This window comes from Lolium perenne, chromosome 4, assembly GCF_019359855.2.
Source record: "Lolium perenne isolate Kyuss_39 chromosome 4, Kyuss_2.0, whole genome shotgun sequence".
In the NCBI taxonomy this organism is placed as follows: Eukaryota; Viridiplantae; Streptophyta; class Magnoliopsida; order Poales; family Poaceae; genus Lolium; species Lolium perenne.
Genome location: NC_067247.2, coordinates 298,088,079 through 298,103,708, shown reverse-complemented (window position 1 = coordinate 298,103,708; position 15,630 = coordinate 298,088,079). Strand labels below are relative to the sequence as shown.

The following is a 15,630-nucleotide window of genomic DNA, read 5'->3' as shown; positions in this document are numbered from 1 at the left end:
TGTCCCCTTGGTCCAGCACTCGTGGGCGAGACTTCTGACCAAGGTGGGTGGCCGCGACATCATTGACTGGTGGATTTTTATGTCCGCGGGCCTAAGACAATTCCTTAGAGGCTGGAAGCAAAACCTTGGAAGGGATACCAAGGCTGAGAAAGCCGCTTTGCTGACCCAGATCGCCGAGCTTGACGTGCTGGCTGACGCCACAGGTCTTGACGAGGATGCCTGGGCCTCCAGGTACCACTTAGAAGAGCAACTGCTGCAGATCTATCGCATGGAGGAAGAACACTGGCGGCAACGCGGCAGAGTGAGGTGGGCGTTGCAAGGGGATGCAAACACTGCTTACTTTCACGCTGTCGCCAATGGGAGAAGAAGAAAATGCAATATCTCGATGCTAAGGACTGACAGTGGAGCTATCTCGGATCCCAAGCTGATACAGCAACACGTGTATGAGTTCTACATGGACCTGCTTGGTTCCTCCGCTCCAAGGGTCTGTGGGCTGGCGCCTTCCTCATGGGGTGAGGAAGCTCGCGTCTCAGAGGAAGAAAATGAGGACCTGATGCGCACCTTCTCTGAAACAGAGCTCGAGGCCATAGTCAAAGAGATGAAAACCGACACTGCTCCGGGCCCGGACGGCTTCCCGGTGGTTTTCTTTAAACGATTCTGGCCATTGGTCAAGCTTGGCATTCTGCATATTCTCAACGACTTCATGCTGGGGCGCATTGACATTGCTAGGCTCAACTTTGGCATCATGTCGCTCATACCGAAAGTGTCTGGGGCGGATCAAATCTCTCAGTACCGCCCAATTGCCCTGATCAATGTTATCTTCAAGATTATTTCCAAAGCCTACGCTTATAAGCTTGACCCTATCGCTCACAGAATTATCTCCCCGAACCAAACGGCTTTCATTAAGGGCAGGAACATCCTTGACGGTCCTCTTGCCCTCCTGGAGATCATTCACGACATCCGGAAGAGGAAGCACAGTGGGGTGCTACTCAAGCTGGACTTCGAAAAGGCTTATGACAGGGTGAACTGGGACTTCCTGGGGGAAGTCTTGCGTTGCAAAGGTTTCGATGCTGGATACATTCACAGGATCTTGCAGCTTGTTGATGACCCACAAGTATAGGGGATCGCAATAGTCTTCGAGGGTAGTATAACCCAATTTATTGATTCGACACAAGGGGAGGTAAAGAATACTTATAAGCCTTAACAACTGAGTTGTCAATTCAGCTGCACCTGGAAAAGCACTAGCAACAGGGGTGATGTGAAAGTAGCAGTAATATGAGAGCAATAGTAACAGTAACACAGCAGCAGTAATAGTAACACAGTGGTAATGGCACCAGAAGATAGTTGATACTACTTCTAATGACATGTAGAACAAGTATATTATGATGAGAGATGGACCGGGGTTCCCAGCGATCTACACTAGTGGTAACTCTCCAATAAGTGACAAGTGTTGGGTGAACAAATTACAGTTGGGCAATTGATAGGAATCAAAGCATTAAGACAGAACATCAAGATTATTAATTATGTAGGCATGTTTTCCAATTATAGTCGTACGTGCTCGCAATGAGAAACTTGCACAACATCTTTTGTCCTACCAGCCGGTGGCAGCTGGGCCTCAAGGGAAACTACTGGATATTAAGGTACTCCTTTTAATAGAGTACCGGAGCAAAGCATTAACACTCCGTGAAAACATGTGTCCCTCACATCACCGCCATCCCCTCCGGTTGTCCCGATTTCTGTCACTTCGGGGCCTTTGGTTCCGGACAGTGACATGTGCATACAACTTGTAGATACAATCTAAGCAATAATTATAAAGCTCAAATCTAAGATCATGCCACTCGGGCCCTAGTGACAAGCATTAAGAATAACAAGATTGCAGCAACAATAACTTCACAAACTTTATAGATAGACTAATCATAATGTATCATCCATCGGATCCCAACAAACACAACACCGATTACATCAGATGAATCTCAATCATGTAAGGCAGCTCATGAGACCATTGTATTGAAGTACATGGGGGAGAGTATACCGACATAGCTACTGCTAGAACCCGTAGTCCATGGGGGAACTACTCACGGAGCATGATGGAGGCGATGGCGTTGATGGAGATGGCTTCCGGGGGCACTTCCCCGTTCCGGCAGGGTGCCGGAACAGAGTTCTGTCCCCCGAATTGGAGTTTCGCGACGGTGGCGGCGCCCCTGGAGTCTTTCTGGAGTTTCGTCAATTGGTACTGCGTTTTTAGGTCGAAAGGGGTTTTATAGGCGAAGAGGCGGCGCAGGAGGGTGCCTGGGGGCGCCTCACCCTAGGCCGGCGCGGCCAGGGTCTGGCCCGCGCCGCCTTGTGGTGTGGTGGCCCCCTGGCCCCTCTCCGACTCTTCTTCGGTGTTCTGGAGCCTTCCGGGAAAAATAGGAGGTTTGGCGTTGATTTCGTCCAATTCCGAGAATATTGCCCGAACAGCCTTTCTGGAACCAAAAACAGCAGAAAACAGGAACTGGCACTGTGGCATCTTGTTAATAGGTTAGTTCCGGAAAACGCATGAAAACATTATAAAGTGCAAGCAAAACATGTAAGTATTGTCATAAAACAAGCATGGAACGACAGAAATTATGGATACGTCGGGGACGTATCAGCATCCCCAAGCTTAGTTCCTGCTCGTCCCGAGCAGGTAAACGATAAAAAGAATAATTTCTGTAGTGACATGCTACTTACATAACCTTGATCATACTATTACAAAGCATATGAAATGAATGAAGTGACTCAAGGCAATGATCTATAGTTGCTAACAAGTAGATAACATATAGCAAAACTTTTCATGAATAGTACTTTCAAGACAAGCATCAAAAGTCTTGCACAAGAGTTAACTCATAAAGCAATAGATTCAAAGTAAAGGCATCGAAGCAACACAAAGGAAGATATAAGTTTCAGCGGTTGCTTTCAACTTTCAACATGCATATCTCATGGATATTGTCAACATAAAGTAATATGATGAATGCAAATATGCAAGTATGTAAGAATCAATGCACAGTTGACACAAGTGTTTGCTTCTAAGATGGAAGGAAGTAGGTAAACTGACTCAACATAAAGTAAAAGAATGGTCCTTCAAAGAGGAAAGCATCGATTGCTATATTTGTGCTAGAGCTTTGGTTTTGAAAACATAAAGAGAGCATAAAAAGTAAAATTTTGAGAGGTGTATGTTGTTGTCAACGAATGGTAATGGGTACACTAACTACCTCGCCAACCGGACTTTCAAGAGCGGCTCCCATGAATTATTGCATATTTATTTGGCACTCCTTCCAACCTTTCTTACACAAACCATGGCTAACCGAATCCTCGGGTTCCTGCCAACAATCTCATACCATGAAGGAGTGCCTTTTTATTTTAGTTTTATTATGATGATGACACTCCCCCCAACCTTTGCTTACACAAGCCATGGCTAACCGAATCCTTCGGGTGCCGTCCATCAATCACAAACCATGGAGGAGTGTCTATTTAAGTTAATTAATTTGGGACTGGGAATCCCGTTGCCAGCTCTTTTTGCAAAATTATTGGATAAGCGGATGTGCCACTAGTCCATGTGAGAGTCCGTCAAAAGTAAATGACAAGGTTGAAAGCTAAACACCACATACTTCCTCATGAGCTATGAAACATAAACACAAATTGAGAAGCTTTTTGAATTGTTTAAAGGTAGCACTCAAGCAATTTACTTTGGAATGGCAGGAAATACCACATAGTAGGTAGGTATGGTGGACACAATTGGCATAGTGGTTGGCTCAAGGATTTTGGATGCATGAGAAGTATTCCCTCTCGATACAAGGCTTAGGCTAGCAAGGTTGTTTGAAGCAAACACAAGTATGAACCGGTACAGCAAAACTTACATAAGAACATATCGCAAGCATTATAATACTCTACACTGTCTTCCTTGTTGCTCAAACACTTTACCAGAAAATATCTAGACCTTAAGAGAGATCAATTATGCAAACCAATTTTAACAAGCTTTACGGTAGTTCTCCACTAATAGGTTTAAACTACATGCAAAAAACTTATGATCTACTTGAGAGCTCAAAACAATTGCCAAGTATCAAATTATCCAAGACATGTGAGGCATTTTCTGCTTCCAACCAAATAAAGATAAGTATTGTAGCTTCCAACTTTTATCATTGAACATTAAAAGTAAAACGAAGAACAAGTGTTCATATGAAAAAGCGGAGCGTGTATCTCTCCCAAACAAGGATTGCTAGGATCCGAATTTATTCAAACACAAACAAAAATAAAGACACACAGACGCTCCAAGTAAAGCACATATGATGTGACCGAATAAAAATATAGTTTCAGGGGAGGAACCTGATAAGTTGATGAAAAAGGGGATGCCTTGGGCATCCCCAAGCTTAGACGCTTGAGTCTTCTTGAAATATGCAGGGATGAACCACGGGGGCATCCCCAAGCTTAGACTTTTCACTCTTCTTGATCATATATCATCCTCCTCTCTTGACCCTTGAAAACTTCCTTCACAACAAACTTCTCATAAACTTCATTAGAGGGGTTAGTACTCAAAAAATTTGAATCCACCTTGGTCCTGTAGTGGCACATTGCAAGAACTCAATAAAACATTAGCTACAGCTCTCTATGTCTAGAAAAGCTCGCTTAAAGTCCACAAGAGACAATGCAAAAAACAGAGACAGAATCTGCCAAAACAGAACAGCCAGTAAAGACGAATTTTAATAAAATACTTCCGTTGCTCAAATCAGAAAACTCAAAACTAATGAAAGTTGCGTACATATCTGAGGAACACGCACGTAAATTGGCATATTTTTCTGATTTTCCTACAGAGAAAACAGCCCAGATTTGTGACAGATAGAAATCTGTTTCTGCGCAGAAATCCAAATCTAGTATCAACCTTCGATTAGAGGCTTCACTTGGCACAACAAAACACAAAACTAAGATAAGGAGAGGTTGCTACAGTAGTAAACAACTTCCAAGACACAAATATAAAACAAAGTACTGTAGCAAAATAACACATGGGTTATCTCCCAAGAAGTTCTTTCTTTATAGCCATTAAGATGGGCTCAGCAGTTTTAATGATGCACTCGCAAGAAATAGTATTTGAAGCAAAAGAGAGCATCAAAAGGCAAATCCAAAACACATTTAAGTCTAACATGCTTCCTATGCAAAGAAATCTTGTACATAAACAAGTTCATGAAGAGCAAAGTAACAAGCATAAGAAGATAAAACAAGAGTAACTTCAAAATTTTAAGCATATGGAGAGGTGTTTTAGTACCATGCAAATTTCTACAACCATATTTCCCTCTCTCATAATAATTTTCAGTAGCTTCATGAATAAACTCAACAATATAACTATCACATGCAGCATACTTTTCATGATCCACAAACTCATAATTTTTATCAATCTCAAGAATAGTGGAATTAAAACTTTCAAACTTACTTTTATTAATAATATAACAAGGTAGTTGATCAATCTCAAGAGATATGGGACTCATAGAATTAGTCTAGAACTCTCCAATCCCATTTTCATTAGTAGTACAATTAATAATATCAAGTAACATAGGACCATCATCTAGAGCTTTATCATAAACATTTGCCAAGCAAAATTCTTTAGTACCATGCATTTCGACATCAGGAACAAACAAAGCATTATCATAAGATTTATCAAAGTAGCATGGATTATCATAAATAACAGTAGCATAATTATTTTCACAAGATTTACTCATAGGTAATATTTCAAGAGAATCCACAGGAACATAACATTCAACCTCTTTCGGTAAGCATGGAGGACAATCAAATAGTGTAAGAGATAAAGAGTTACTCTCATTAGAAGGTTGGCATGGGTAGCTAATCCATTCTTCCTCCTTTTGTTCGTCGCTCTCCCCTTCTTTTTCATCCAATGAGCTTTCAGGTTCATCAATTTCCTCCTATTTTTCATCCAATGAGCTTTCAGGTTCATCAATTTCTTCTTCCACCGGTTCCTGCAAATTGTGAGTGCATTCTTGTGCATTAATGTGTCTCTCTTTATAATCAAGGATATAAGGATTCCTACTGTAGCATTCTATGCAAGAATTAAGGATAGTAGAGACATAATCTTTAAGGTCCTTACAAATAGCACAAGTTTCATAATTCTCAACCATGAAGGATTCTATCTCGGAGGCTCCCATAAATAAGACAAATTGTTCTACCTCTTCGAACCCATAATGAATATAGCAATTCCGGTTATAGTTCTTAATAAAAAATTCCTCACTAAAGCCACATTGAAATTTAAGATGTTTAGTATCCTGTTGAGAGCAACAGTTTATATCATGGCGTCTAAGCAAGATTCTAGCAATTGTATTTAATTTCTCTATCATGGCACTCATTATTTTACCAGTTCTCGATTCTCTATAATTATTATAACATTCTATAAGCTCCAAGTAGGTTGTAGGTTCTCCCATAACAGCAGTTTTTAATTTTTTGGTTTTTCAAATTTTTATGGATTTTTGGGTATATGAGACAAATAAAACAAGACAAAAATAAACTAAGCAAAAGTAAACTAAGCAAAGTAATTCTAGACAGAAATAAACTAAGCACAAGTAAACTAGGAAAAAGTAAACTAAGCAAAGCAAAATAAAACAAATTAAAAACAGAGAGAGAGGTAGAGTGTACTCCCCAGGTGAACTTATGAGTAGAGCTATGCCTCCCCGGCAACGGCGCCAGAAAACAGTCTTGATGACCCACAAGTATAGGGGATCGCGATAGTCTTCGAGGGTAGTATAACCCAATTTATTGATTCGACACAAGGGGAGGTAAAGAATACTTATAAGCCTTAACAACTGAGTTGTCAATTCAGCTGCACCTGGAAAAGCACTAGCAACAGGGGTGATGTGAAAGTAGCAGTAATATGAGAGCAATAGTAACAGTAACACAGCAGCAGTAATAGTAACACAGTGGTAATGGCACCAGAAGATAGTTGATACTACTTCTAATGACATGTAGAACAAGTATATTATGATGAGAGATAGACCGGGGTTCCCAGCGATCTACACTAGTGGTAACTCTCCAATAAGTGACAAGTGTTGGGTGAACAAATTACAGTTGGGCAATTGATAGGAATCAAAGCATTAAGACAGAACATCAAGATTATTAATTATGTAGGCATGTTTTCCAATTATAGTCGTACGTGCTCGCAATGAGAAACTTGCACAACATCTTTTGTCCTACCAGCCGGTGGCAGCCGGGCCTCAAGGGAAACTACTGGATATTAAGGTACTCCTTTTAATAGAGTACCGGAGCAAAGCATTAACACTCCGTGAAAACATGTGTCCCTCACATCACCGCCATCCCCTCCGGTTGTCCCGATTTCTGTCACTTCGGGGCCTTTGGTTCCGGACAGTGATATGTGCATACAACTTGTAGATACAATCTAAGCAATAATTATAAAGCTCAAATCTAAGATCATGCCACTCGGGCCCTAGTGACAAGCATTAAGAATAACAAGATTGCAGCAACAATAACTTCACAAACTTTATAGATAGACTAATCATAATGTATCATCCATCGGATCCCAACAAACACAACACCGATTACATCAGATGAATCTCAATCATGTAAGGCAGCTCATGAGACCATTGTATTGAAGTACATGGGGGAGAGTATACCGACATAGCTACTGCTAGAACCCGTAGTCCATGGGGAACTACTCACGGAGCATGATGGAGGCGATGTCGTTGATGGAGATGGCTTCCGGGGGAACTTCCCCGTTCCGGCAGGGTGCCGGAACAGAGTTCTGTCCCCCGAATTGGAGTTTCACGACGGTGGCGGCGCCCCTGGAGTCTTTCTGGAGTTTCGTCAATTGGTACTGCATTTTTAGGTCGAAAGGGGTTTTATAGGCGAAGAGGCGGCGCAGGAGGGTGCCTGGGGGCGCCTCACCCTAGGCCGGCACGGCCAGGGTCTGGCCCGCGCCGCCTTGTGGTGTGGTGGCCCCCTGGCCCCTCTCCGACTCTTCTTCGGTGTTCTGGAGCCTTCCGGGAAAAATAGGAGGTTTGGCGTTGATTTCGTCCAATTCCGAGAATATTGCCCGAACAGCCTTTCTGGAACCAAAAACAGCAGAAAACAGGAACTGGCACTGTGGCATCTTGTTAATAGGTTAGTTCCGGAAAACGCATGAAAACATTATAAAGTGCAAGCAAAACATGTAAGTATTGTCATAAAACAAGCATGGAACGACAGAAATTATGAATACGTCGGGGACGTATCACTTGTCTCTGGGGGGCAAACTGCTATCTCTATTAACGGTGAGGTGGGACCGTTTTTTAGGAATAAGAGAGGGGTTCGTCAGGGAGATCCCCTCTCCCCTCTGCTCTTCAATTTTATCTGCCGCGTCGTCGGCAGGCCATATTCATGGGTTAGTTCCACACCTTTTGCCAGGAGGTATCACGCACCTGCAGTATGCAGACGACACGCTTATCCTCATCCAGGGATCGGATGAGGATATCGCGAACCTTAAATTCCTCCTGATGTGTTTTGAGGATATGTCGGGGCTCAAAATCAATTATCACAAGAGCGAATTCTTTGTTCTGGGACAGCGTGCCAGCGATAGAAACACCATCGCCAACAAGTTGAATTGCAAGCTTGGCAGCTTCCCCTTTATCTACCTGGGCCTGCCTATTTCAGACAGAAAGCTAACGTGTGAGCAGTGGTTGTTCTTGGTTAGGAAGCTGGCTGCTAAGATTGAACCCTGGGTGGGTAAACTTCTTTCCTCCGGGGGGAGGCTCATCCTCTCTAACTCCTGCCTTGATAATCTCCCTATTTTTGCGATGGGGCTTTACCTCTTGCATGATGGGATTCATGCGAGGTTTGACTCTCACAGATCCAGGTTCTTTTGGGAAGGGGCAGGCCCAAAGAGAAAGTATCACCTGGTAAATTGGCCTTCCCTGTGCCGTCCTAAAGAGGTTGGGGGCTTAGGCTTGCTCAACACCAAAAAGATGAATCTGGCGCTGCTTCTCAAGTGGATTTGGAGGCTCTATAATGAGGAAGACACGATCTGGGCTCGTATCATCCGCGCTAAGTATGTTGACGCCTCTGACCTATTCTCGGGCTCAGGCCAAGGTGGATCCCCCTTCTGGAGGAGCCTACACAAAATAAAACACCTGTTCAAAGTCGGAGCGAAACATGTGGTCAGAAACGGTGTCCGCACCAACTTCTGGAAGGACTGGTGGCTTGGGAGAGGCCCCATCATGGATTCCTTCCCTTCGCTCTTTGCCATCTGTGATAACCCTGACATCTCGGTGGCAGATGCTCTCCATCATCAGGCCCTACAGGTCCGCTTCCGTCGTTCCCTTGATCAGGAGGGTTTGCGCCAGTGGGGGGAGCTGCAAGGGATGCTCACCCCCGTGCTTCTTAGCCCTGGTCAAGATTTGGTGTCCTGGCACCTGGAACAATCTGGCTCCTACACAGTCAAATCCATGTACGTCCAGCTTTCTCAGGGTACGACTATCGCCCACGCTAAAGACTTGTGGGAAGCGAAGCTCCCGCTCAAAATCAAGATCTTTTCTTGGCAGCTGGCGCTTGACAAGCTACCGTCAGGCCAACAGATCCTCACCATACACGGCCCTTCCAATGGCCTTTGTGCGTTGTGCGGCGCACCGGAAGATGCCAGCCACATTTTCTTTGCCTGTTCCTTGGCCTCGTTCTCTTGGTCGGTTTTGCGCCAGCTGCTTGGGTGCAACTGGTGTCCGGCCAATTTTGCTCAGTTTCACACCATCCTCTCTGGTTTTTCGGGTTACCCTAGGAGGTTGTTGTGGGTGCTTTTCTTAGCCCAGTCTTGGGCGCTTTGGACTGTGCGCAACAAGCTTGCGATTGAAAAGAAACTTATTTCTAACCCAGCTGACATTATTTACAAAACCATTATCTTTTTGCAGCTGTGGAGCCTAAAGGCCAAGGGAAGAGAAAAGGAGGGGCTAAGCTGGATGGCACGCGAGCTAAGGGAGCTGTACGTGCAGCTGAAGCCGCCGGCGGTGTGAAGAAGTAGGCGGAGGGGTCCGGGGCGCGACTTCTTTGCGTGTGTTCCTTCGCCATGTTCTGTTTTTAATGTGTGCTTTGGTGTCATCTTGAACTCTGGTCTCGGCTAAGCTGTAATGCCCAGCAGTGTGTAACCCTTAACTTGTTACCGTGTGGCTTTATTCGGGCATCGCTGCCTGTTCTCCAAAAAAAAATGTGTCTCGTTGGTAGGGAAGTTGGGGGTAAGCCTGGCAGCGTAAACATGTGAAGATCCGACCTCGAGGTGCTGTGCCTGGTCGTGTTATTGTGTAGCTTGATTGTGTTGTATATAAAGTTCTTGATTATGCGGTCATGGAGCAATTAACACGTCCCGGCCAATGGATCTTTAGCTCTCTTCGTTCACCGAATGATCTTATCACTACAGGAATGCGATGCTATGCCGACGGCCGGCTGCCCTCGGCGTAGCCATGCCTGGCCCTCGGCGTAGGCTACGCCGATGGCAGCCCTCGGCATACCTCGTCGGTGTTCAGCTCCCTCGGCAGAGATAGCTACGCCGTCGGCGTAGGGCTGGCCCTCGGTGTACGTGCCCTATGCCGACGGCCATGTGAACCCCTCGGCGTCCGAGCCCTCGGCGCAGCGTGCCGTCGCGACGTCGCCGTTAACGGCGCACTCCATACGCCGAGGGCCAGGCCCTCGGCATAGCTCCCTACGTGGCAGCTGGTGGAAAGCCCGCGCCGAGCCAGGCCAGGCCATACGCCGAGGGCCATGCCCTCGGCATAGCTCCCTACGTGGTAGCTGGTGGAAAGCCCGCGCCGAGCCAGGCCAGGCCATACGCCGACGGCAAGGCCCTCGGCATAGGCTCGACCATATGGTCATGCCAGGGCCCTATGCCGACGGCATTGCCCTCGGCGTATGCCCTACCATTTGGTTTTTTCGATTTAAATTGGGTTCCAATTCATCTAAATTCAGTTCAGCAGGTCCAATACATCCAAATACATCGAAATTCATCCAAATTCACCATAATTCACATAAATAGCATGAAATCCACATAGTAGCATACAAATACATCCAAATTCACCATAATTCACATAAATAGCATGAAATCCACATAGTAGCATACATGGTGCATGTAATAGCATACAAGAGGAGAGTGCCATGTCATCCAATACATAGTAGTAGGTAGCAAATGATGGCAAGCAAGAAGCCCGGTGCCGACTAGCGGAGGAAGGACCCGGGCGGGGTGTGTCCGCCCACATCGTTGGCGAAACGAGCAGCCCGGGGTTGCGCTCCGGTAGAAGCTGCAGAAGAACCACCTGGAGAAGGACCGGTAGCACGCCCAGGAGAAGTCGACGGAGAGGCACCGGGAGTAGTCCCAGGAGTAGTCGACGGAGAGGCACCAGCAGAACGCCCAGGAGACCGACCACCTTCATGAACCGGTGTGACCTCGCGCCCACCCGGCGATGCCTGGTTCCCGGACCATCCCATTCCCTACGTGTTCCCTACATGTTAGCAACTTGCGAGGCAAAGGAAAGTGGTAACTACCGGTTTGGCAAAGAACTTACCTCCGGTGTGGATCCGTAGTAAGTCGCAGCGAAAGCTGCCTTCGATGGCATGATAGGCATGTCCCCCGCCACGGTAACTCGAGCCGGTGGCGGTGTACCAGTAGACATAGAGATCATCATTTCCTGCAAGATAGGTTACAAGTTAGGCTTTGCAGAAATAAAGCATCAAACTGAGACTTGTCATCTACTAGCGAGAAGAAAGATTCAGACTTACTGCTATATACGACATATAGGCCGTATTCTGCCTATTCCACTGGGCAGCGGCCTGCTGATACGCTTCATTGCAGGCTTCGAAGGCCGCCTCGAACTCAGGCTACAATTTCAGAAACAATGAATCTCGTAAACACTTAGCCATGTAGGAAGGAAAACCGGAAAGAGGATGAAAATGAGGAAAACTTACATCGTAGGCGGGTGGACGAGCAGGCCGTGGACGAGGCTGGGGGCTGTCGGCGGTGAGGGTATGCTTGAGACGCGTGTAGCTCGTGGAGTGGGTAGGCTTGACCGCCTTATTCAGAAAGGGGAAACGGCCATGCGGACGCCCGTGCCCCGACAGGACCAACGACTCCTCGTCGACCGGAATGCTCAAGGGGTCATCCACCTCGGGGTGACGAGACTTGACCATGTCGCAGTAGTCCTCCTTGGCGGCCTTGGCATTGCCGTAGTACTGTGGCTGAGGCAATGCAGGATTGGGCTTCTGCTTCGTCCGCATCATGTCATATATCTGGGCATCATGAAGCACCACCCCAGGTGGTGCCTCGGCCACCTGCATCGCGAAAAGAAAAGTTAAGCGTACCACAAATGAGACATGGCGGGAAATGAATGAAGGTCATTCCATGTATATACATACCTTTTTCCCCTTGAAGCGGGTGTAGTCGCGGTTTCCCGCGCAGTGTGTGCCACCGGTGCCTCGGTTCTCCATGTTACGCCTCGACACGGCTGCAAACTCCTCGTCCTGCCTGAGCCACCTCGCCCTAATCAGCTCCTCCCATGCCTCCCTATGCTGCTCGGCCCACTCGGGACAAACCTGAAAACGCAATACTCAGCTCAAGATAATTCAATGAAAACTTAGCAGCAATGTAGAATCTCATTGACATTTTACTCACCGACATGTACTCCTCAATGGTCATTGCCCATTCCTCCGTAGGCTGGTTACCAACATAGTACTCCTTCTTGACCCTCTTACCCTTGTTAGCCCAGAAGGCACTAGCGCTGGTGAACTTTTGGTTGTACCACTGCTGCGGTGTCAACCTCTTGCAAGCGCCACGCAAAGTGAGACGCGCCTGCGTCTCATGCTCCGGGTCCACACGATAGAAGCACTTCAATCATGCATAAATCAGTTGTGAAAGTCATGAGTTAGCACATTAGGGTCATCAACTATGAACGGTGCTCGAGAAATATATGCCTTACCCAGAACTTGGTGGTCACAGCCTCAGCGGTGTCGCGAAGCCTACGGCGGGGGCATCCTCATAGTCCGCCCAAGTAGTGGCTAGCTTCGTCGGGCCACCGGGGACCGTGCTAAGGGGAGTGTATCTGCCGGGCCAACTTCTTAATCGTAGCCCCAAGCAAGCTGTTAGGCATGCGGGGGGGGCTTGGCATCCCATGTCCGATTCTTTGCAAATAAATCACACATTAGTACACATGCCAAATTGTTTATTATGCCCAAGATGAAAATACATGTTTGAAATTTCTGAAGTAGTACACTTACTCATCGCTCGAAGGAATGATAAGGGCCTTGTCATCATGGGTCTTCGGCTCCTTCCTCGCATCGGGGACTCTAGCTTCTCCACGAAGCTTCAAGGGCTTCGGCGCACCTTCACCCTCCATGACATCCAACTCAGCCCTAGAGTCCGACTCGTGTGTAGACTCCGTCTCCATCTCCACCTCCCCACTAGACGGACCCTCAAGGTACAACTCAGGAGCCACATCGCCAGAAGCGGAGGGTGGCTCGTCAAAGTCCATGTGTACCCCGCCGCCACCTCGTCCTCCACCTCGTCCTCCTCGTCCTTGTCCTCGACCTCCACCTCGTCCTCCTCGTCCTCGTCCTCCATCGGTACCATTGGCGTAATGCGGATTTTGCACCGGGGCTCGATCACTCCGTCTAGGCACTCTAGGAATATTCCTCTTCACCTACGCCAGCGTCTTAAGCAAGCTCTCGGAGTCTGCCTTGCCGCTGCTCATATTGTTCAGTCACCTGCATTGAGAAGAATAAAACAGTTAAGCACAAAGACATATTATATGAAGATACTAAGAATAAAAGGCACAATGCAATTAAGAAGCATGTTGACATAATAAAATGAAGATACTAAGAATAAAAGGCACAATGCAATTAAGAAGCATGTTGACAAATAAATACTAAGAATAAAAGACCCTCACCAGCCATCATCGCTCTCACGCTCACTCTCATACTCCATCTCTTTCTCTTTCTCTGGCCCACTATCACTATCACTATCTTGTGAGTACAAAGTTGAAGGGTCGACGGGTGGAGGCTCATCATAATTGTCATTCGCCTCAAGTAACTTCTCGAGCATAGATATGTCCTTTAGATCCACCACTGACTCACCACGAGTTTCTGCATCGTTCCCGAGGTCCTCTTGAACAAACGGTTCTAAAATATATTCCCCGAAGTCCTGTTCCTCTTGATAGAAAATCCCCTCGTATGTCACGGGGTCAATGTTGTTGTAATCATCCTCAGAGGGAATCGGTAGGTTACCATGTGGCGATACCTGAAAGACGACTTCCCAACCCTTGAGTTCCGCTTTCTGGCATGGGTAGGGCAAATAATAAACTTGCTTGGCTTGGTGAGCCACAACAAAGACATCGGCTCCGCTATAGGTGGTTGAAGGCTTAACTTCAACTAACCCAATGGACTTATCACTTCTCTGTCCACCTATTGGGTCGAACCAATGACACTTGAACATGACGATATTGAGTTGCACGTTCGTACGATTGAATGTCAACTCGTATACACTTTGTAACCTTCCGTAGTAATCAAAGTTGTTGGCTCCTTTGGTGAAGACCCCAGTATTTATCGTTTTGGGATTCGCCCGGCCCTTCTGGTGCGTCTCTGTGTGGAAGCGAAACCCATTCACATCATACTTCTCATACTTGGTCACCTCACGGCTACAACCTTGGGAAACACATTTCAACTCATCTATCATATCAACGTTTCTCTCACGGCCCTACAAGAACATTTCAAATTTGTTGTGTGCATTAGTTACGTGTAATAAGAGGGACAAGTCACATGTTGCAATGTAAGAGGAAAGGTTAGAAATTACTTTTTCCATGAACCATGTCACAAAGTTTTTATTAATTCCGGGAGCACCGTCTTTCAGTAGAGTGTCCATCTCCGAGGTTTCGGGCAATTCATCATACGGCCACATTTCATCCGTGAATTCGCTGAAAGGAGAAAATAAGCATTAGACCGAGACGAGGTTACTAGCTGCAAAGTAATTTGTTCACCATTTTACCTTACGAATGGGATCACTTCCTCCATGTTCATAAGCACATATAGCATTATACAATCCTTCTCTTCGTTCTCCAATTTATATTTTGTTCCTTTACCAGCCTTGCCACCGGGGAATTGGAATAGTTTTAGCTTGGGGTCATTCTCGGGCACGTCGACATTGTAACGAGTGACCGGGTTATGCTGAGTGGGAACATCATCGGGATAGTACGTTGTCGCGGCATCTGCCATCTCCCGAAGGCATATTGCCTCAGCTATGCATGCTTCAATCTTGGCCTTGTTTCCGATTATCTTTCGAATATACTTAAACTCTCTCTCAATACGTAATCGCCAACGAAACTGCACCGGACCACCCAAGAGTGCCTCGTTGGCGAGGTGCACAATGAGATGTGCCATCGGAGTAAAGAAGCCTGGTGGAAATATCATCTCCAAATTGCATAGCAACTCCGGCACTGTATGTTGTAGCTTTGCAATAACCTTGGGACATATCTGCTTAGCACAGAGCGTGCAGAAGAAATGGCTCAACTGCGCAAGCACTCGCCAGACTTTCTCGGGGATATACCCTCGAAGCATCACCGGCATGAGCCGCTGAATCCATATATGATAGTCGTGACTCTT

At 46.3% G+C, this 15,630-nt stretch overlaps 2 protein-coding genes and 1 long non-coding RNA gene across 3 annotated transcripts; 1 reads left to right on the top strand and 2 right to left on the bottom strand.

The window, feature by feature from the left end:
- Positions 1-9,224: 9,224 nt before the first annotated feature.
- Positions 9,225-10,018, top strand: LOC139830195 (uncharacterized). Its single transcript, XM_071818200.1, has 2 exons — positions 9,225-9,615; positions 9,909-10,018. The coding sequence occupies exons 1-2, from the start codon at positions 9,225-9,227 to the stop codon at positions 10,016-10,018; spliced, it is 501 nt and encodes a 166-aa protein (XP_071674301.1).
- Positions 10,019-11,736: 1,718 nt separating this feature from the next.
- On the bottom strand, positions 11,737-12,784 carry LOC139830194 (uncharacterized). The gene is made up of 4 exons (XM_071818199.1): positions 12,653-12,784; positions 12,397-12,573; positions 11,950-12,312; positions 11,737-11,862 (listed from the first exon to the last, which is right to left on the bottom strand). The coding sequence occupies exons 1-4, from the start codon at positions 12,674-12,676 to the stop codon at positions 11,737-11,739; spliced, it is 690 nt and encodes a 229-aa protein (XP_071674300.1). The 5' UTR covers positions 12,677-12,784.
- Positions 12,785-14,488: 1,704 nt separating this feature from the next.
- LOC139839181 (uncharacterized) lies at positions 14,489-15,143 on the bottom strand. The gene is made up of 3 exons (XR_011756859.1): positions 15,017-15,143; positions 14,825-14,945; positions 14,489-14,728 (listed from the first exon to the last, which is right to left on the bottom strand). It is a non-coding gene; the product is annotated as an uncharacterized lncRNA (long non-coding RNA).
- Positions 15,144-15,630: the final 487 nt, after the last annotated feature.

Excerpts from the sequence above, each read along its gene's own strand:
- LOC139830194 (XM_071818199.1), bottom strand. The coding sequence starts at position 12,676 with ATGACCATTGAGGAGTACATGTCG. Across the intron at positions 12,574-12,652 it reads CCATTGAGGAGTACATGTCG|GTTTGTCCCGAGTGGGCCGA; the intron begins GTGAGTAAAATG and ends TTGCGTTTTCAG. Across the intron at positions 11,863-11,949 it reads CTCGTCCACCCGCCTACGAT|CCTGAGTTCGAGGCGGCCTT; the intron begins GTAAGTTTTCCT and ends CTGAAATTGTAG.
- LOC139830195 (XM_071818200.1), top strand. The coding sequence starts at position 9,225 with ATGGATTCCTTCCCTTCGCTCTTTGCCATCTGTGATAACCCTGACATC. Across the intron at positions 9,616-9,908 it reads CGGCCCTTCCAATGGCCTTT|CTGTGGAGCCTAAAGGCCAA; the intron begins GTGCGTTGTGCG and ends ATCTTTTTGCAG.